Below are 23,105 nucleotides of genomic sequence, written 5' to 3'. Positions count from 1 at the left end.
CTAGATTTTACTATGTACATATGTATGTAACAGCCAAGGTTGTAAGTTACAAAGAAGAAATTATTGGAAACATACTGGGTAACTCACGGGTGAGCCAGAGAGAGGGTGAATCAGACTTGGAAAGTGAGCAGGAATAAACAAAGCTATGCAGCATTTGGGATCATGGCCCACATCACTCCGGAGTCCCTCTTCAAAGACAGGCGTACGGAGATGTGGCTGCTGCTGCCGCTAGGCACAGACACCGGTCTTGCCCTGCTCCCCGCAGAACTGGATGTTGACCATCCCATGGCCGCTGACACCGCTTACAACCTCCCGGGCTCTCCATTACCCCTGTGCTCCCTGCTGAGGGTTTGGAGTGGGCACATCCGATTGGCCAGCCTAGGTTACGTCTCTGTATAGTAAGCAAGCCTGGACTTGGTGTTTTTAGGGCAGAGAGTGGGCTCTGCCTCCCTCCGAGACCATGTTGAGGGGGAGTGCCCTAAACACAGGAGGAGATTTAGAAACTGGTTGGTCAAAAAATGACAAATGCCAATCATATATCGTGGCCATGATTTGTCTTTCAAAATAACTGGGTTTTCTATTGATAGGACAAAAGGTGTTTTCCCCTCCTTTCTGAATTTTTTTTAACTCACGTTGAAAAACATAGCAGATTCTTAAAAACCATTTTAAGACAGTTTCATCTGTCACTGTCTTACCACCACAAGAGGGAGCTCTACTGATGCCCTGGGGTTGAGGGCTGCACGCGGCGGCCCCTGCCCTCCTGACCAGCCTGAACACCCGCCGACAAGCTGCCCTACCAGGTTTCCCAGAGACCCTCGCCCGTCCCTGCCCCGACGGGCCCAACGATGACTGTGGTCATTTCTAGACAGAGCTTAGGCACTGGGCTAAAGTCCTTTCTCATATTCCTTCCTGGTCTTTCTTCTTTGTTCATCCCTGCATGCCTGCCAAACAACGCCTCCTCTCAGTTTCTCCCAGGGAGGAGAAGAAATCGCCAGCCCTCCTGTTTAAGCCCTTTCACCTAGGAACAGCCTACATCACCATCTCATAGAGTCTATCGAATCCCTGAGGCCGTGGTGCATCTTCTTGAAATACGAATACATTATGCTGCAGTGAGCTGTGAAGCAAAGTGGCAAAAATGCAGATAGAGCGGGCGTTGAATCATGGTTCTGTCATTTACTAGTTGTGCCGACCCAGGTGACTTAATCTCTCAGAGACTCAATTGTCCCATTTGTAAAGTGAAAATGCTAATATATGCTAGGTAATTATAAGGATTAAATAAGATAATGTGTGTAAATCACATAAGTGAGTGTCTTACATGCAGAAGGTACTCAATACACAGTAGTTATTAGTAATAACATTAATAATAAAATAATAGTATTTGTTTTTAAGCACTTGTTATTACTTAAAGATAGAAAAACTCCATGATATAGCATGAAGAGAAAATGAGGGGCTATAGTTAATCAGATATTTTGGCCATTTACTGAGATACCATGTTGAGTCATCAACTTTGAAGACAGAATACATAACAGTAAAATAACACATTGCCTAAACTACCCTAATGCAGTGGCATTCTCTGACGATGGGCAGGATCTTCTAGTTTCAGGGGCAAACACCATGAACCCCAACTGTCAATGCAGAGAAAGAACACTGAAGTCCCAGGTAGTATGATTTTATAGATCATACAGAAGAATGACCTATAACCAATTCTTACTGTTCTTCTGTTGGGTTCTTAAAATACCAACAGTTCAGCCTTGACTGGTGTGCCTCAGTGGGTTGGGTGTGATCCCACGCACCGAAAGGTCACTGGTTCGACTCCCAGTCAGGGCACGTGCCTGGGTTGTGGGCCAGGTCCCCAGTTGGGGGCGTGTGAGAGGCAACCAATCGATGTTTCTGTCCCTCCCTCTCTCCCTCCCTTCCTCTCTCTCTGAAAATAAATAAATAAAATCTCAAAAAAACAATAGTTCAAAGAAAGAGGTAAATATTGAAAAGGGAAATAAACTTAGAGGGACAGCTTGATGTGGGAGACTAAGCAGACCTCTGAAGTGAGGACTTACAACGGCTCACTGATCGGGAATGGACAAGACATTAGACAGAAGAGAAAAACTTAATATCCATACTAATTGTTTGAGTTGAAAAGAATGCAAACCTGTAGCTTCTATTTTTGGTGTGAGCCAGCCTCGCTGCCAACAGCAGGACACCTGTGTGTGACACGATGTCACGGCGGCTGGTGTACAGTCCTCTTTACAAGTCTGCCTGGGTGAGGGTCCCTTTAAGACCGACACCAAAAGGAGATTTCCCTGGCATTCGACAGGTGAGCTGGCCCGGGTCAGCATTGCCCACGCAGACCTGCACAGGCCCTAGGGACAGGAAGGGGCACCAGGAAAGGAGCCGCGAGTTTCACAGGAACTCTGTGTGTATGTGTATGTGTTTAATTTTAAAAAGGAAAAAGCACTAGTAGAGGCTCTTTGGCTTCAGGGCCGATAATTTAAACACATGCCATCCGTGAGCGGGAGACCCAAAGTGTCCCAGAGGACATTCTTTCCCTCTGCACAACAAACGTAAATATTTAAGGCTCGTTAGAGGAACTGGCAAAGAGCTGATAGCCAATAGCTACAAAATTTAACTAAGGCAATCAGCTCGCTGGCAGACATATGCTCCCCTTGTTCACATGGTAGTCATGTGTCATTATCATTTCAATACTTCCATCCCCGGAGAACTAGGAAACCAAGAAATAAAAAAAAAAATTTTTTTAAAAAAGCAAAATTTCTGAAACCTGAAAAATAAAAATTCTCCCATGCTGTGTAATTAAAGGTAACAAAAGAAACAGATCCCACTGCCACATACGTGGAGCGGAGAGAAGCCGAAACTTCAAATGACTGATTTATCATAGCGAGTAATTACTTATGTTTTTCACAAATATCTGAAACCTATTATTACTTTCACAGCGGCACACACCAACAGCAGACTGTCACCTAAGGGGGAAACGGGGACCTGGGCTGTAATTAATTTCTGGTCCAATATATCACAAAGCCTTTAGGATTGTCAATAAAATGCTCTCACGACGAGAAATCCCCACCCTCGCCCCCCACCTTGGTCCCCAGTACCCCCAAATGTCTAATCAGCGCCTTTGTGGAATGGACTGCCCAGAGGAGAGTGGGAGGCAGTGTGAATGCAGGCCGCAGCTCGAGGCCATCGATCCACTGCTCCCCCTGTGCCGAGCGAGAAGTCGATCAAGAGCTGGCCTCTCCTACCCTCACTTGCTTTCTTCCTCATTTGCCTCCGTCTCCACCCGAGAAAAAGAGAAGGTGTGCAGTTCTTTGGAGGAATTTAAACATGCAGATGCCAGGCAATGGAAATCATTACAGCGGCGACGGAAGCCTTTGCCTTTAAAGGTTGGGGCACAAAGGTGAAGAGTGCCTGGAGGAGAAAGGGAGCCGGCTGATCTGAATGAAACCTTTCCGTCAGCTGGAACACCGCAGCAGGCCGAGGAGGGGCAGGGCTACGGTGGATGTGACATTTATATTTTTAAGTACCTACATGTTTATTTTTTGAAGTACTGTTCAGCGCCTTAGAAGACCTTTATAGGTCGCGTAAAAGCAGTAGCCAGCTTCTATCTCTGTCTGACTCTCCCATGCGTGTGGTGAGCAAATGCTGCAGCCGTAATCTTAGCTATGAGAAGAAACAGGCCTCCTCACTCCTTCCTCGTGCACACACATGCGCACGTGTGCACACACACACACTGAAGTGCCTATCATGTCCAGTATCTTCGTGGACTTGAGCCGAAGTTAAGTCTTCCCTCTGAAAACCTCTGAACCCCATCTCTGGCTCTCCCTCATGGAACTCTGGGCAAGCTGGGCCTGCCGGAGACCCTGCAGCGAGCCGTCAGGTCAAACCCTTTATTTTGTCGAGGAGTCAGCAGAGACAGCTGAAGTGACTCGCCCCCATGTGTGCAGTGATGGGCTGGGTTTGTGCACTGGCTGACCGCCTGCTGCTACACGAAACACCGTGTGGCTCACCCACAGATTTCTAAGAACACAACCTGACCCAAGGTGCCTGCCTTGGGGGGCAGACTTTGGGATGATCCAACTTCATCCGGGGGAGTGCTTTCAGGCTACCATCACTTTTCCTGAGCGCAGCAGGAGAAAGGAAAAGAAAGGGCGACTCAAAGAGGATAAGAAGCTGAGAGGAAAAAGGCCTAGACGTTGCGGGTGTCTCGAAGAACAGGAGGTCAGGTGAGCACTTCTCCAGGAGTGTCTACAACGAACCCATCAGGGTCCCAGGCACGTGGTTTAATGAAGTGCAGGTGCCCGGGCCCCGTCCTCAACCTTCTGAACCCAAATTTTAGGAACGGAGTCAAAGAAGTCTACTTAACACAAGTTCTCTAGCAAGTTCTTACACCCCCCAGCTTTTGAGGACCGTCTGGTTCACCTGATGGGTGTTGTAGGGTGGGTACAGGGTGTGTACTGGGGTCAGTGGTGGATTTCGCCTGCGACATGAATCTGTCCGAGTTCTAACTTGTGTGCTTGGGAGATGGTTGCCGGAGAGCGACGCTGGGCGTCAGGTGCTGTGGCTTCAGGACAGGTGCTTGGGAGGTGGGCAGAACACAGCACCAAAAACCTGATGGCCGAGCAAAACCAGCCCCGACACATTCCAGCGTAGGAGGGTCTGCAGAGCCGCCACAGTGAAGCTGCTAATTAACACGGTTAGTCCTGCCAGAGGCCAGAGCTCGAAGGAAATCAAGCAGGAAAGACACACAACCAGAACGAACACAGGGAAAAAAATGTCTGAGAGCTAACAGCCTAATTGAAAAATGAAATCACATTTTAATTAAACAAAGCAAAACAGAGACCCATTATTTACAAACGAAAGCCCTGATTTCCTACGGTTAAGAATGTCTGTAGACTTGGGGGGTTGGGCGGAGCTAAGTTTGAATCCTGGCTGTATTTTGTAAACTGGGACTTGGGCTGGGTGTGGACCACTGAGTTCCCTCTGGTCCTCTGGCCTCCCCTTGGCCCCTTGGTTTGTTTTCTTTAGAATGGTGAAGGGTGTTAAGAACAACAGAAGGTGGGAATGGAGGAAGGCACTTTCTGTATAAAATGCAACAAGAAAAGCCTGTAGCTGGGGAAGAAGTCTGGCCTTCACATGGTTTGTAAGGGGTTGTAGCTTTGCTTTTACAGCTATAAGAATTGCGCCTCTTTCCTGCTTTTAAGCATCAAAATTAAACATCATGTCCTTATTTAGAAAACAAGAAAGGTCAGCTTCCAGCATCAGGTTTTGCAGTAAGAATTCTAATAGAGTCAGTAAATAAATGATCCTTCTTGGGCTTCAGTCACAAAACAAGTTTAATGCCTTTTTAGTGCAATACAATCCTTTCCTGGCAGAAAATGGTCTCACTGCGTGAATTAATTTTCTTTCCCGACTATGATGACCACAGAGGTGGTGCAGGGTATATAAATAGCACAATTTGATGAGAGATTTTGGACAAGTCACTTCTGACTTCCGTTCCCCGGTATCTCTATCGGAAATAACACCACCTGGCATCTATGCTAATCTCTGAACCATTCCGATTGCAGCGCGTCGCTACAAAGGGAAAACTGCCACTGCAAATTCTACACTGACGTTCTGTACGTACAGGGCACAGCACGTTGACTGAGCACAGTCAAAAGGCATCTCACTTCATCAGAGCCTCACACACGGGATCTGTTTATGAGAGATCGACCGCCAATGCTGACGGCTACTTGTTTGAGAACACTGTAAGTGCTCATCGTTTCGGTGAGCTTCATGGGGGATGGGCCCGCCGGTGGGCATGCTCACCTGCCTTCAAAGAGCACGAATAAACAATCAATCGGAGCAAAGGTTAGAGTTTGTGGAACCTACTGTAAGTGCCATAAACACAGAAAAAGGAGATCAGTAGAAAGTGGGATGGTCAGAAACGAATTAGCAAAGTCAAATGAAGGTTTAATTAGGGAGATGTAATATTCAAATCTACTTATATAAAGATCTTTATTTTTTCCTCAGAGATCAAGTCATCTACATGTTTTTGTTATTAAATTATATTAACTGGCACAATTCCCTTTACCAGGCAGCAGAAGCTATTTAACTCATCATACTTCTCAGTTTATCCTGGCCCCCAGGAAAATCAGGGCTGCCTCCGCGTCATCGTTGGAAGCATTTGGGCAGCAGACTAATCTCTCCTGTAAAATTAATCACAGATCTACGTGGTTAATAATCTTGAGTCAAAAATCTTGAGTAATTGAAAAATCAGATAAACCAATGGCAGAACAGGGAACAAAAAAAAGATGTGAAAATATTTTGGATTTTGTTTTTCAGTAACAAAATCATTCTTGTAGTGAGGCAGTCAAAGTAACTGTGATAGGTAAAGGCATTTCCTATTTTCAGCCAAGTCACCTCTGAAGGCTGCCTCAGGGCAGCGCCCATTCTTCAGGAGATCTGGGAGACCACAGCAATTCATTTGCCTGGTGACTGTGGGTGTGTCCAGCAGATGGCAGCATGTCATTGCTAATCCCTACCACACTACACCCTGGTCACTCCAAAGAGGAAAGCCTACAACCTCCTGCAGAAAACCAGAGTAACAATCCTGGTGCAATAGGTTTAAAGAAAACAAGCCTAGTGAACAGCCCCCGTGGAAAGGGATTCAGCATCCTCAGTCATGCCAGGGATCCTTGCTGGCCCTAGCGAAAGTGCGAGGGCAAGGAGAAAGCAGGGGTCTGGGCTGGCTTTGTCCCTCTGTCACCTTGATGAAGGCACCCAGTGTCCTTCCAAGAGGAGTCAGAGAGGTTAAACTGAGAAGATGCTTCAGTTTCCTGGGGAGTAAGATGCCCTGTCACCTGACGGGGAAAGCAACATTTCAGGGCTGCCAGCACGTTGATGCGCCGCCTTCTTCGGGTGCTGGTACTTGGGAACCTCCTCCCTATCCTCTTCAGGGGTTCCCTTCCTTCTCCTGCCCTTGACAGGTTGGTGCTCCTCAGGGGGTCGCTCTCCACCTGCAGTGTTTATTCCCTGCAGTGGTTTTACAAAAAGCTCCAGGCTGTGACTCCCCACATCTGTTGGTTTGGTCTGGCCTCGCCCGCGTGTGCAGCTCCCACATGCAGCTGCCCACCAGACACCTCCACCCGCAGATCTCACGGGCGTCCCGACTCATCATGCCCACTGAAGATCGTGCCTCCATCAAAGCCACACCCCTGCCTCCTGCAGGCTCACCTTACTTGATGGTATTGTGACCTGGCCAGATGCCCGTGCCAGACAGCGAGGGGTCATCCTCCACTCCTTTGTCTTTACCCTCACTATTCAACCTCTAAGTCCTGCCAATTTTAGCTCCTTCATACTTCTCAAATCTGCCTCCTCCATCCCCACCAGCCCTGACCTACCTCCAGCCCTACACCTCTCCCTCTGAACAATCACCTTCCAACTGGTCTGCAAGGCCCCCATTTTATCGCCCTTAACTCCATTTCCCACCGACCTGCTGAAATTGTCCTCTTAGAATACAAACCTGACCATCTCACTTTTCCACTTAAAAGCCTTCAGTCACTGACAGGATGAAGTCCAAACACTTTAATTCTGTCACCCAGGAGTATTTACTGAACGCCAGGTACTGTTCTAGGCCCTGGGGCTAGAGAAGTGAACAGAGTCTTTGCCTTAGGAAGCTCCCATCTCCTTCAGGTAGAGGAGGATGAGGAACTGTTGTCGAGAGCAGCTGTACCACTGGCGTTCCCTCCAGCAGTGTACGAGGGTTCCAGTTCCTGCACACCCTCTCCAACGCCTGTCGTTTGGACGGCAGCGATCCTACTGGGAGCACTTCGGTGTCTCACTGCGGTTCGGATTTGCATTTCCCTAATAGTGACTGATGGTGAGCACCTTTTCAAGTGCGGATTGGCCCTCTACGTGCTTCCTTTGGAGAAAGGTGTGGTCCCATCCTATGCCTATTCTTATTTATTTATTTTATTTACTTACTTAATTTACTTACTTATTTATTTAAATAAATAATTTTTCCCTCAGTGGTTTTTACATTTACAGAAAAATTGAGACGATAGTACAGAGGTTTCCCAGATAATTTATACTCAGTTTCCCTATTATTAATATCTTACATTAGTAGGGTAAATCTATCAAAACAAATGAGCCAGTATCGATACATTATGGACTGAAGTTCACAGTTTATTCATATTTTCTTAGTTTTTACCTAGTATCCTTTTGCTGTTCCAGGGCCCCATCCAATGACCACGTCACATGTACTTGTCATGTCTTCTCAGGCTCCTTTGGCTGTGACAGCTTCTCAGACTTTCGCTGGTTTTTCAACCGTGACAGTTTTGAGGGGCACTTGTCAGGCACTGTGTAGGGTCCCCCTCTGTGGATATATGCCTGATGTTTCTTCTCATGGTTGTGTGGAGATCATGGTTTTGGGGAAGACGATCACAGAGGTAAAGTGCCGTTCTCACCCCCTTGTGCCAAGGATGCGCCCGTCTACATGATTTATGCTCGCTGACGTTGACCTTGATCGCATGGCCCAACTGCTGTTTGTCAGATCCTCTGCTATGAAGTTGCCTTCCCCCAGCCTGCAGGTATTCTTGGGAAGGAAGTCAGTGTGTGTATCCTGTGCTTAAGAAGAAGGGTAGCGGAGCTACATGATTCATCTGGAATTCTTCTGCACAGGACATTTGTCACTTTCTCCTCGTCTACTAATGTATCTGTCACTTACTTGTATCAACATGGACTCACTGGTGTTTACTTTTTATGCTTTGGGCTAAGACCCAGTGCTACTTTATTTATTTGTTTGTTTTGCTCCAACTGTCCAGCTCTGACCACTGGAAGCTCTGTGGTTGGCTCCGGAGAACCTCTGAAACACCCCTATCAACGTGCCACGTGTGTAGGATTTCAGGGCTTCCTCCCTTTGTTACTGCGAGATGTTCTCAGCTCATCTTGTGTATTTCTTTCCCCAGCCCTGGGATTACCCATTTCTCCCAGGGGCTCTGGGTGCTTTTCTTTGAGAATAATATTGAAACCAAGCTCTGGGCACTGGTTGTACTAGTTGCTGCTGGGGTGCCTCTGCCTACTCTTTAACTGGGCTTTTTGCCTCTGTGTTATTGGGCTGTAAGAGTTCGTTATACATTCTGGATATGAAGCCCTTTATCAGATATATTATAGGCAAATATTTTCTCCCAATCTATTGGTCTTTTCACTTTTTGATTCAGTTTCTTACTGAGTTAAACAAATACAGTATATTGTACTTCTCCATATAAACCTGTGTTCAGAGGAGGCATTTCAGGCAAGATTTTTTCTCCTTTGGTCCCTAGGTTTCAAATGGTTCTCTATCAGTGAGAGCTCTCTGTTGGCTTCTATGGAGCAAATGTTCCTACGTACCGGCACTATGTATGGGAAACACAGGTCTTCACTGGTTAAGTGAAGATATCTCGACCAGCTGCAAAGCTCACCCAGAGGTACTGGAAGAGTGCTAGAAAGGGAGGAGCGAGGCTCTGGGAAGAAGAGACTGCCCCTCGCTAACAATGAACCCACCCAGTTATTTACCCCTCTAGAGGGATCACGACTCTGCTTCACAGCGGGAAACACACGATGAGTACCCATGATGGGAAGCACGGAGCTGTCTCAGTGACCACCCAATGAGAAAAGATGATTTTTTTGCATATCACAACAGAAACTCTCTAATCGCTGTGTCCCCTGCCAGGGAACAGAGGAAGGAGAAGCCTATTCCCAAATACATGTAAGGCTTGTTTCTCTGCTAGGTCAGTTGTGTAGGGAAGATAAGGAAATGCAAAATAAAGCATCTCAACCCTCTTGGGTGGCCCGCCCGTGGCCAATTCTCTGGCCCGAGCTAATGTAACCTGTCAGCAGCATCTGACCCAGATGAGGGTACCCTCCTCTTAAAACACTTTCTTCAATTGACTTCTCGGACAGGATCCCTTCCGGTTATCTTCCTACTGTTTGCCTGCCCCTTTTCGGGTGCTTTCACTGGTGTTTCTTCAGGACTCCCGCATCCAGCCAGTGGAGGGCCGGGCTAAGTTCCTGGACAGCGTATGTTTCTCCTCTGCTCGTGCCCTTGAGCTCTCATCTCTTGCTCTGCCTCATCGACTTCAATCCCATCTACACGCTGATGAGTCCCAAGCTCCTCTGTCCAGCCCAGGCCTGTGTCCTGAGCTCTAGATTCGTACAATATGTGCAGCTCTCTCTTCTTTCTCTCTCTTCAGATGTCTAATAGGCATCTTAAGCCTAACAGTGCCAAACCCAAACTCTCGATATGCCCTGCCTCTCTGCCCCTTCTCCCTCCCCACCCAACCCCAACTCAATGTGTCTCTCCAATGGGCTAATCTTCATTTCAGTAAATGAAAACTCTATCCTGTGAATTGCCCAGAACAAGAACCTTTGAGTCACTGGCTCACATCCAATCCTTCAGCAAATCCTATCAGACGATAGGATATATTTGAAAATATAACCTAATCTGACCACCTCTCATCCTCTCCGCCGCTACCACGTCACTGTGTCACCTCTACCTTTCATTTAGAGTACTGCGACAGTTTCCTAACAGGCTCATCTGCTTCGCCCTTGCCTGCGACCTCCGCTTCCCAGGCATCTGTTGTCAACAGGGCAGCCACGGTGACTCTCCTACGTGCAAGTCGAGCTATGGCACTCTTCTGTTCCCGAAGCTTCCTACCTCTCTCCAAGTAAGAGCCAACGCGTCATTGTAACAGTCTGCAAGGTCTCAGCCCCTCAGATTAAACCTCTGACCCCAGCTCTTACTCTTCTCCCCGCATTCACTCCCTACAGCCACCCTGCCTTTCTGCTGCTCTTTAAGGGCCACGCACACACCTTCCTCCCTCAGGTTTGGCTCTTAGATTCCTTCCCTCGGTACACTCTTCCCCTCGCTGTCCGCATGGCTTGCTCCCGCTCCTCCTTTAGCTCTGTCCTCGAATGGGCACGGCAGCTCGGGGTACGATGATCTCTGATGAAGGAATTACACGGCATAGTCATAAAGTCCTTCCACTTTTTAGTTAATCTGCAGTGACTTGCCAGGACAAAGGATCTTTGTGAGTTTGAAAAGTAACAGTGGTTGGAACCGCAGCAGAGATCGTTACCATCGGGACAGGGTCTCTTTGCAATTCTGGAGGTCACATAGGTCACCTGGTTCTTTACGCATGCATATCCTCCTAGTAGAGATGAGTTAGAGCGCAGGTGGGTAGAAAAAGCGAGAGACCACAGTACTATGAGTAGAAGGAACATAAACGGAATCACCTCAGAGCCCTCGTTTCTCGATTACAGAAAGGGTGTTACGCTTTCCACTGGCCAGGAAGGCTATGGAAGTGAGACTCTACAAGAGCCTTGCAACTTCTTAAGTAAGTTTTCTGACACATGGCAACTAGTGATTAATTACTGTGTTGGAAGATAACATTCCTGTAGAGATTTGCTGGAAATACAAACGCTGCCCATGCTTGATTAGACATTGCTTAAGGAATGCTGAGCCACACAGCTCCAGCCTATTATTTCTGGCTATTTTACTGTTGCTGGTTTATTTATTTATTTTACAGGGCTTCCAGTTCAGTGGAATTGATAGAACCCATTTCACAAAACCTGTCCCTAGCAGAAACAGGAATGGAACAAGATGAGGCTGTGAAGTGTGTCTGTGTGCGTGCTGGTGTGAGAGCAAGAGGAGATGAGGGATGGAGACTGTGAGGAGCAGGGGCGCGTTACTCCCTCCTGGAACACCTTCTGCTGCACAAAGAAAGGACCGCAAGGGAGATGCCTGGTTCTTATAAACCGAGGAGGGAACTGACCCCCATCAGCCGATTAAAACTCTCATGGCATTCAAGATGGAACTGAACTTCATCGGCATCCAAGCCCTTCACTGACACCAAACGAAGCCTTAACGTGGCACCATTCACGAATCCAATACCCACGAGGAGCACTCGCTGTGGCCCAGGCACTGAGAGGACAGACAGGACCGCCTGGCCTTCTGGGGCTCGCAGTGCAGTAAGGAGATGTCTTTTGGACCAGGAGCAGAGGCTGGACGCGCCTGTGTGTGCCGCAGGCTTATGCTCGCCCGATTCACGACGACCCACTCGGAGTAAAGAATCACAGGAGCAGTCCCTGTCCCAGATGGCCACACTCCGGCTTACACCCACTGCCGTGGACGTCATTCACAAATCCAGCCGTGAAAGGCCTGGCTCGGTGGCTGGTGCAGTTCTTTCCTGGAGAAACGCGCCGCTGGCACTCGGCCCACCCACTCCGACCCCAGAGCTGCCTAGCCGGCCCTTCATTATTCAGGTGCAGTTTTTTCTGCTATGTTTCCGAGACCCAGACTGTCTGCCAAACACTGTGTTAATTTACTTATTTCAGCTAAATAAAAAAAATCATTTAAAAAGGATGATTGAATTTAGGAAAGTATATTCCTCAGAGAATTAGTAATGCTTCTCTCTCTCCCTCAGGCCTCCATGTTCTTCTGTTCCCCTTGTCAATGTTATTATGAGGCTAATTCAATAATGAGATCATTCCCCATAAGACCGACCAAATAAAGGCAGCATTCAGTCACACCTGGTTTCTCTAAGCTGAGCAAGGAAGGCTTTCCACCAAATTTGGCCTAAAATAGGGAATTTAATGAACACACACACACACACACAGACACGCAGGGAAAAGAAAGACAGAGACGCAGGAGAGAGAAGCAGAGGAACAGGGTAGCAATGGAACAAATGGGGTGGCAAATTGGACAGGAGAGGTTAAGCATAAAGATACGTGATTCCAAAGCAAGATTGCCAGCATATGTCTTAGTCACTGTCACAGTGATATAATACTTCACCGTGCCCTTATCTGTCTCAAGAATTGTTTCAGATTTTCTTGAACTTCTTAAGGAATCAAAATATCAAGTGGAAAGATGCAGAAGTATTCCTATGTTAGGCAGGGACATTCTGGATCATTAAAAACAAATGACTTCCTAGCTGTAAAGGAGCAGGTGGAAGAATTCACCTGGGCGTACGCTCAGCACTGAGACGCCATAATCGTCGCCCACCCTCTTCAGAGCTGGTCATGCTTTCATTAAAACACCGAGGGTCCGATGTAGGGAGCAGGGAGTAGGGAGCACGTAGTGTGGAGACCACATAGCGAGGGCATGAAATTAACTCTCAAGTTTGAACAGGCACATCAAACACCGCGATCAGCAGATGGAGAAAAGGGGAAGTGCTGTTTAACAGAAGCTGCACTTACAGAGGGAGAGCACGGCTGGGGATTGGTAAGCCCCCCTCCCCTGCCCCCTCTTGAAACAAGAGGAGATGGTGTCAGTTGGGACAAGATGGAAGAGATGAGGAAATAGATTCATGGAAAGATACATTCAACACCTGTTACTTATAATGACAGAAAACAATGGAAAAATCCAAATGTCTACACATTTGCAAACGATTAAGTAAACAAATTATGGCTCATTTATACCATGCAGTCAAAAGTCTTATTTTCAAGTATTAAAAGTAATATTTTCAAAAAATATTAATAGATATGGGAAGCATCATGCTTTCGAAGAGTATTATTGATATGGGAAAACACAGTTAAATGAATATAAGACTACATTAACATAGTTTTAACGTTGTAGGGAGAGAAATCATAGGTATGCACAGCTATGAAAACTCACCTGTACACACAGCCCATTCACAAAAAGCAGGAGAAAGTATACCAAGTATCATACCCTCCAGATACAAAGTTTACAAGTAATGTTTATATTCTTTGTATTTTATATTACATATATTATGCAGTTAGCATATATTACTTTTATAACCAGAAAAAAAGCAACATTTTATAGTAAAAAGAACTTTGGTTAGACAACAGGAAAAATTACCTGTCTAATGGATGTTAGGCGTCCAATAGAATTTTATAGAATTACCTTCTCTGTCTTTTCACTGAAAAACATCTATTTATTTAATTTCTTTTGCTTTTTAAAATTTGAGATATAATTGACATATACCATTAGAGTTTCGGTTGTACAACATAATGATTCCATATAGGTATATATTGGAAAATATATTGTAAATATTGCAATATTTTGATGTATCACCATCAAAAGTTCTTCTTTTTTAACGAACTTTTTAAGAACCAATAATCTACTTTAAAAAATGACTTTATAGGCAATGTGTTCTTGGCTTTGGTACAAGGAGCTGAGCCCAATGTCCCTGCTTACCTGGCAAAGTCCAGGTCTGCCTCCCGCGACATGGTGATGTTGGTCAAGTTCTGCTGCAGAACAAAAATGTTCCTGCACATTTTCTTGATGCCAGACTCACTGATGCGCCGGAAGTACTGGGCACCGTTGATGAGGATGCAGGAGATCAGGTGTCCTAGGCCTGAGGGGCCGGCACACAGCGGTGGGAAGACAAGAGGACAGGTTAGTGCCACCTCGCATAAATGGACACACGGGATTTCTCCCTTCTAATCCTCCGCAGTTTCGACGACCAAAGAATCCATATCTCTGACGGCTGCTTCTGCGGGCATCCCAATGACTGTGGAGTATCTGTACCCGGCCCCGGTACTCGCAGGTGGGGAGCCTTTACGCTGGCAACAAAACCTGGCCAACCCACCGCCCCAGCACCAGCACGTGTACCCGAAGCCACTGTGCCAGGGCTTAGAGAACAAGCCCGGTTTTATAATCCACTGATGTGCACGGGAACTCTTTGTCCTGTACGGGCATTTTGGGAGAGGAGAGGAAGCCATGTAAATACAGTGGTCCATGGATTTGGCCTCCTCCTCCTCCCATGAAACAGACAGGAGTATACTTTAGCTCAAAAGTGGATTGGGAACCTACATAAGCAAAAATAAGTGAATACGAAATTGGGGTATTGGCATTGGTGTTAAACACACCCCAACGCCGACAATGGAGGATATTTCTGAAGCAGCCACTGGAGAGAATGTAGGCAGAAACAAAGTGCGAAAGAAAAGCAGATCGGGCGGTACCTGCGGAGTTCCTACGGGATACCTGCAGACACTTCTGTAAGTGCTTTGTTCTCCTCTCCACAGGACTGCCGAGAGGCCGTGCAGCTGACCGAAGGGCCGGCCAGCACACACCAGACTGGGGGTCCCGGGATGGACATCCCATGCAAATACACTGAGGAGCCGGTTCAGAACCACCTGGGGCACATGGAGCTTACCATTTCATAAAGCTAGATTTTAATTCTAAATACTTGGAATTAAGTAAACTTCTCTTTTTTCTTTTTCCTTTATTCTTGCAAAGCTGGACTCCAGCAGGCTGTTTCCCCCAGAATGGGAACGCTGGTCTGACTCGTCGCTAGTGGTCTACTGTATTTGTTATTTCCCTCTTCTGAAGTCAGAGCCCCTCCAGGGTGACTCTGCGGCTCAGATCAGAGCTCATGGAGTGACTTCGGGTTTCAGGCTTCCCCGCCTTCAAAATGAGTTTTCCCTCAATGGAGGAGGATGAAGGCAGAAGAGGGAGAGGAGGCTGTGTTCTCTCTTGCCTGCTCCCCGACATGGCCTCAAGGCCACAGAATCCCTTGTACATGCCACTACTCAAGAAGGAAGTAAAAACACACACGGATCTTACATTTAACACCACACAAATCACTTATGTGAAAAATCTCCGCAGGTCAAGTTTCCGCTGACACTCCCGAGCCCGTAACTTCAGGTGTAATTGTGTTCTGCCGTTGGCAGTAGGCCCTCAGTATAGGCAGTGGCGGGGGGGGGGGGGGGGGGGGGGTTGTTTGTAAAGAACAGTAAAAGCTAATAAATATATTACACACATAAATTTGTGTAATATGTATATCACACATGCAACTTTATATAATAATTAATAATAAAACCAATTAGAAGTTGGTCTGCTTTATGTAATCACTACATGCCAAAAATTCTACGCAAGATCTGTGCGGAAGTGCCCCGCCCTGCCGCACCAAGGAGGGTCGGGACCCTGCCACTTCCCTGCCTAGGCAAACTCAGTAGGATACCTTTGGCATTTAGAAAATTATATCACAGAGTAGTAGCTGGCTTTTTAGACACGAAGCTGGAAACTTATGATTTCCTAGCTGAAACCTATTCCAAATCAGAGGGTTATACCTCTGTTTCAGGGTGTGGTCTCTCGACAGGATCACGCGTGTGCAAAATGAGAGGGGAACTCTGGGGACCACGTGTGTGGGGCCGGACGAGGCACAGCTGAGGAGAGAGAAATAGGAGGGAACTGCGTGGTGGGAGGAGCAAGCTCTCAGACGCCCCCACGGCTGCTGGCTGCAGGCGTTACTGCTGCCCCCAGACGCCCGGGGCCCTGGGCTCACCAACAGCCAGCCTTTCAGTCCCTTCTGCTTTTGGCTGAAGTCTCTTAGAGACATTTCCCTTCAGAGCACATCTCCATCTTTAGGACACGATCTAATGAAAAAACATGGGGTTTTGGGGATCCAAATTTGCTGGCACAAAAGTGTCTCATAAAGCAGTCAATGGCCATGCCTCGTCACTCTCCTGTCTTCGGGTCACTACAATCCTTTCGGCAACGCACCTTCTGATTTGCTCTAAATAACACCGGCTTCATTTTGTGAGGCACCATGGATGCTTTCAGCACCGAGGTCTACATACAAAGAAACCGAGGAAGAGGGGACAGAATGTAAAGTCCTAAAAGGGGCCCGAGGAAGGAATTCGGCACGACGATGGCTTGGCTGGCATCGTGTTTTTCCGACCTTGAAGGCAGATGCCTTAGACGGCGCTGCCTTTCACACCCTGCGCTGCCTGCCCGGAAGGCGGTCACAGCCATGCTGAAATCGCCGCCACTCGAGGCGTCTGCTGCTCTCTGACAACAGCGCATTCTCAGAGGGAAAACCTCCCCTTTCGGAACGGTTTTAGCCAATGAAGGGTTTCTCAGGGTTCTGTCCTCATTGTGGGGAGTGTGTGTGTGTGTGTGTGTGTGTGTGTGTGTGTGTTTCTTTTGTGAGCTCCTCCTGAGTTAACTCGTGGCCCTGCACACATCCATCCAGCTCTCCTGAGCTGCACGTTAGGGAGGCAGCCGGGCTGCCATCTGCCTTATCTTGGATTAAATCTCCTTATCAACCAGGAGCAGATGGCAGCCATATTGGTGTCGACCTAGCGGTCGACACAGAGGTACCAGGTACTGGAGCTTTCATCAAAAAAGAAATAAAAGTCCCAACAGCCTCTTTCTACCAGTTTTGAACTTCAATGACGTAGAAAAACCAGGAAAACCATAGCCCCTCCCTCCTCCCATACTTGAGGGACAGGGCCAGGACTGACCTTCAAATATGTACTGGAACTTGTGCTGCTGGAGGCTGGCGCTCATGGCCTCTTCGATGGCGCTGATGTCTTTGTTGAGCTTGACCACCAGAGGGTCGTAATCCATACTTTCCACGTTAGCGACGATGGCATAGTTCCCCTCCTTCGCAAGAGGGATGAGATAGTGGAAGCAGTGAACCCTGAAAAAGACAGACAGATTGGGGAGGGCAATAAGCAAGAAGTCTTTCTGATGCAAACGATTATCTTTAAAGCAGCAGCAGCCCTGTAAAATGTCACGGGCCCCTCCCCTTTTTCAATGGAAAGCCATCGTAGTTACGCCACAGAACAGCTAAGTGACCTTGAGCAAGTCAGCTTCTGCTTTCCTTGCTTATTTAATCCACGGGTTGTGGGGGAGAGATAAGTGAACACGGAACTTCTTTTCAGTGAGAGGACTGCATGCATAGTGTGAAAAGCACGTCTTCTAAAAGATATTGTCGTGGTGAAAATGAGAGGCAGAAGTGACAGATCTCACATGTGTAAACTTTACAATAAGACTGAGTTGGTTTCAATTCCCAATTCCAACATGTATTAATTACCTGTGATGTCGGGCAAGTGATTTCCTTTCTCTGTCTCAGTTTCCTTACCTGTGCGACGGGAATGATAACAAAAGCTAAGGAGCTACCACACAGAGAGCATGTTACATAGGGTCTGGTGTGAAGGAAGTGCACAGTAAGTGTTGGCTACCATCACAATTAGCATATTCATCAATATTAATCTATTATTTAAATAAAACACTGAATATCCACAAATTTGTTAAAAATAGTGCGAGGCGCTGCAAAAGCCTTGGGTATTATCCCAAATGACGCAAGAACAGGCTCGACCACCACCTTCCTTTTAAAGTCAGGTTTTTTAAGAAATAATTTACAAACAGGAAAATTTTCCCTCTTTAGAGTAACCTTCTAGGATGTATGAAAACGCACACAGTTGTATAAGAACCACCACAATTGAGTTAGAGACCTTCCTCATCCCCTTTGAAGTCAACCTCTACCCTCTACTTGTACCCCAGGCTCCTGCAACCACGGACATATTGTCTCTCCCATGATCCCATCTCGTCCAGAATGCCACACAAATGGAACCACATACATACGAGTGTCGCTTTGGAGACTGGCTTCCTTCATCTGCCTAAGAGTCTGAGATTAGTCCATGCTGTTCGCTCCTCCCACCTGTGGAGGTACCACAGTTCCACTATTCACCAGTTGGCATCTGCACCGTTTCAAGTTTGGGGTGATTGTGGATAAAGCTGCTTCACGGACAGGTCTCTGTGTAAGCTTTTAATTCTCTTTGGTAAATACCTAAAAGTGGACTGGTGGGTCAAATGGCAAGTGCATATGACCCACCAGTTTAATTTTATAAGAAACTGCCACACTGTTTCCCGAAGTCCCTATGCCATGCTGCTTTCCTACCAGCAACGCGCAGGGTCCCAGTTGCTCTGCACCCTCCACCAGCACCTAGTGTTGTTGGTTTTTTTAAAAGTTTGGTGTTATTAAGGTACACTTGGCACATAAAACTGTAAGGCATTTAAAGTGTTTCGAGATAGGTACACATTCTGAAAGGATCCCCCTTCATCTAGTTAATTAACACCACCATTATGTCACATATTTGTTCTTTGTTTAGTGAGAACATTTAAGTTCCACTCTTGTAGCAAAGTTCAACGATACAATACAGTGTCACCAACCACAGTCACCACATTTACATCAGGTCCCCAGACCTTGTTCATCTTACATGTGAAAGTTTGTGCCTTTCACCAGCCGCCTCCCATTTCCTCCACTCCCCCAGCCACCGCATACTCTTCTGTTTCTATGAGTTTGGTGTTTTTTTTAGATTCCACAGGTATAATAACACAACTGTTTGTCTTTCTTTGTCTGGCTTATTTCACTTAGCACAATGCCCTCAAAGAGTGTCTGTCAGTTAAAAAAGTTTTTAGTCATTCTAATAAATGTATAATGATATTTCATTGTGGTTTTAACTTATATTTTCCTAATGACTGATGATGTCAGGCGTATTTTCATGGGCTTACTTATTATCCATATATCTTTGTGCTTATATCATTTGCCTAATTCTTTGCAGTTAGGTTTTTTGCTTTCTTACTAAGTTCTGAGAGTTTTTTATATTTCCTGGATGCAAGTCTTTTATTAGATATGCATCTTTGCAAATATTTTCTCCCAGTTTTTCGCTTGTCTTTTCTTTCACATAGAAGTTCTGAACTTATCAATCCTCTCCTGAAAAATCTGCCCACCACCACAGAGAAGGCCCCTGAAGAACCTCCCCCCCTTCTTTGGCAGCCCCAGCGCTGGCCTCCGCAGCCCCCGACTGTCTTCGCCCTGCTCTGCGTTCCTTTTGCTGTTTCCCTGAGGTCTCCTTATCCTCACCCAGGCCGTGTCTTGAAAGTCTGTGTTTGGGCTCATTTTTCTTGGCGTCATCCCAGGAATCACACACCACCCCAAAGCCAGCGGTCTTGCCACCACCAAAACGCGTTCTGAATCCAAACGCAAAGATGGTATTTGGTGTATTCTTGTACGTTCCGGCTAGTTTTCCCCGAATTTCTGGCTTAGGGACTGAAGTCCTCGCAGGGGGAAGGCCGTCAACGACCCTCTGTTCCTGCTGAAGCAGTCTGTTGGCCATGAACTTCCTGGTCCGGGTAGTTCCTGTGTGGTTCACGATGGCGGCGATGTTCGGGCAGCCAGGGAGGGAAAGAGTCCCTTTTCTTTTCATCTTAACAGTGTCTTTCAAAGAATGGCTTTACATTTTGATGAAGTTCAATTTATTATTTATTTCTATGTGGACAGTGCTTTGGGTGTTAGATTTAAGAATCATTGCTTAACTAAAGTGACTAAAATTCTTTCATATGCTTTTTCCTAAAAGTTCTGAAGCTTTAGGTTTTACATTTACATCTATAATCCACTTTGAACTAAATTTTACACAGCATGGGCTATATTCTTGTAACATCTTCACGTAAGGGAATCCAAACATCTGGACTAGCAGTTCATTTTCACGATGGGTAACCATGTAATGGCTGCTGCTCAGCTAATCACTAACTGCACCCATAAAGGCTCATTCTAACATTCACGCGCATTATAATGGGTAAAACTATTTGGGAAAGACACCAGTAAAGGCACTGGTTACAGATCCCTCTGGAATCTGATCTCTCTGATGTAATAAAAGTCAATCAACCCTGGTGTGGGATTAATGACTAGGGAAATTGATTGGTATTGTGGTTGAAATTTACACTAAGCAGTTCTTAACTGAAAATAAAATCAAGCCATAGATGCTCAAGTATTTTTACAGTACATTATAAACATTATAACCCCAGACCATGGGAAGGCCATGGACAAAGGCATGGGGGTGAGCAGAGAGGGCAGTTTCAGGGACTGGTGGGGTTCCTTTGGGTCCACAAGGATCACATGACGGAGGCGTGAGGCAAGCTGGGGGAGAGGGGCCGGGGCCAGGCCACGCTAGGCTTCGGAGGCCAAGGACTCTGGACTGTGAGAGGCCATCGGGACCCTCAGGAGGATGGTAGGAGGTGGAACGATATAATCGGATGTGAGCTTTGGCAAGCTCACTCTGGTACAGTATAGGGGGTGGACTGATGGTGGAGCACGGGCCAGACTGGAAGTAGAGAGACTACATAGGACATTATTCTGAACTGGAGGGGACAGCTTATGAGGTCCTGATGTGAGGGCAGAGAGGAGAGGTGAATGCTGTTTTAAGGGACTGTCTTCCTCTCCCAAAATGGTTAGAGATGAAAAAGAAATTAAGTCACTGACAGATATCAAAACTTTTTAGAAAAATGACTTTTTCCTTGTCTTTTGGATTCTGGCATCTTGTTGCCGACCTCAGTAGGGCTCTGGCATCCAGGGTTTCTGCCAACACTGCTGATTGCACAGCGGGATGGCGGAAAGTTCAGGAAGTGCACACTTAAGGCAGTTTGCTCTTAAACCTGCTCAGGGGCCTGCTGCTGACAGAGATTCTCGGCATCTTAGACTCAAATGGCAACTTAATTTTCTTCTTCTGAAGTTCCAATCTGGAAGAATACTGAACACTGTTTTATGCCCTCGCCATGACCTTCATTTCGGGGGGGTGTCACTTACCTTATGTTTCAAATTGTGGAAAGACATTGCTTGGCGGTTAACTGTGACCTACGGTGACACAGGTGAAATGTCAAATGCCCTCGGATGGGTCTTTCACCAAGAACCTACTGGATTTGGGGACACTTTTGATTTGAACTTTAACAACAGTAAAGAAAAATATGGACTATGAATGTAAAAATATTTGGGGAAGAAGACACATTTTTGGCATTTGAAGTTGCCCTGGGCTTCTTGCTAGCTTTCCCATGGTTTTTTGTTCTCTTCTATCTGTGTGCTTACGCCAGGCACCCTGATTCACCGGCCACTCTCCACTGGGCCAGCGCGCGGACAATGGGGGCTAAGTTCTCACTCTCTCTTACGGCAGGATGGGAGTGAAGCTCACACCTGACTATGATGACAGGGGTGATGCTGGCCATGCAGCACCTCTGTGTCTCTCAAATACCTGTAGTGAAATGCTCCGTGAAGCCAGAATCCCCAAACCAACTCGTTCTCTTTGACGGGAGACAGGTTTGATTTGGGCAAACAGCACTTAATTCATCTGGGTTTGGTCTCAAGCCAGCTGATTCTCGAGAGTCACTGATGTCTCGAGAGTCACTGAGCACCTAGTAGGCAGCAGGGCTCTTCCTGGTCCTCGGGACTGACAGGGAACAAGACGCAGCTGATTTCTGCCTCTGGGAGCTAGCCGCCTCCCCCGCAGTCACCCGCCGTGGGTCCCCGGGGCGCACAGCAGTCTGCTCTGCTCCAGCACTGGTACACTGCAGCAGAGCGATTGGCTTGGCATGTGTCTTAGTCATTCTGTACGCTGATTTATCATCAACTGTAAACACGAAACAAAGAGCTCAGCACTGTGACAAGGAATGGACAGTGCGAATGCTCGCGATCTGGGCCACACGTGAGTGCTCTGTCTCGTTTTACGTACTGTGCTGTACACAAGACAAAGATGAGATGGAGCACGTTCATAAGAAAGCAACCTGCGTGTTCAAATCATGTTACATGAGGAATTTAGAAAAAATAAACATGGTTAGTGTTCACAGTAAAACTCAGCCTTTTTGTTGTTCTTCCTTCAAGTGATCTTTTTCTGTTTCTTGATGAGTGTTAAAGGAGATGTGGCAGAGGATGTTACAGATGGAATGGCTCCTTGAAAACGTAATAAATAATGACCAAACCATGTTCAGCATCATAGACTAGTACTGCCAAGATGCACAAAGACAAAAAGGGCGGAATAGCGGTCAAAGATTTCAAAGATTTTACTCAAACGTGTTCAAAATATCCCACTTGGAATTAACTACACTACCAGCAGATCACTCTAAATGCAGAAGACACCGTGTGCCCTCACAGTCAATATCGTGCTTCCAGGAGCTGTGATAGGAATGCATCGATGTTCCCTCACTTTCCTGTGCAACTGGGTGGTGCCTTCTTTCTTTTATGCCTATTGCATTCACCTAGTCATAGAAAACACCTGCCATCCTATAAATAAATAGAAAATGAATCTAAGTATTGTTGTAAATCAAATGAGAAAACCCAGAGGCATAGCTTTATTTCTGGACAGCTGAATGTTAAGAAGTGGGTTCGGAAATAATGCTGAGTAAAATAGATTCCAAACCTGAGGTGCTCCTTTTCTTGTTCCACTCACAAGGTGCTCACAAGCAATAAAGATGTAGCTCACTGGACAAGATAATGACAAGATAATGAAGAATAAAAAAGCAAGCGGCACACAAAAGAAGTGATGTTAACAATACGTGATCA

General features: G+C 46.6%; 1 protein-coding gene across 1 annotated transcript in view; it reads right to left on the bottom strand.

Moving 5' to 3' along the window:
- Positions 1–23,105, bottom strand: part of EXOC4 (exocyst complex component 4) — a 672,527-nt gene that overhangs the window by 33,975 nt on the left and 615,447 nt on the right. Inside the window, exons 16-17 of the mRNA XM_024554980.4 lie at positions 17,236–17,414; positions 14,183–14,342 (exon numbers count right to left, since the gene is read on the bottom strand). Of these exons, the coding sequence (XP_024410748.1) occupies positions 14,183–14,342; positions 17,236–17,414 (339 nt within the window). The remainder of the gene's footprint in view (positions 1–14,182; positions 14,343–17,235; positions 17,415–23,105) is intronic.

This window comes from Desmodus rotundus, chromosome 6, assembly GCF_022682495.2.
Source record: "Desmodus rotundus isolate HL8 chromosome 6, HLdesRot8A.1, whole genome shotgun sequence".
Classification (NCBI taxonomy): Eukaryota; Metazoa; Chordata; class Mammalia; order Chiroptera; family Phyllostomidae; genus Desmodus; species Desmodus rotundus.
This window is presented reverse-complemented; position numbering and strand designations above follow the sequence as displayed.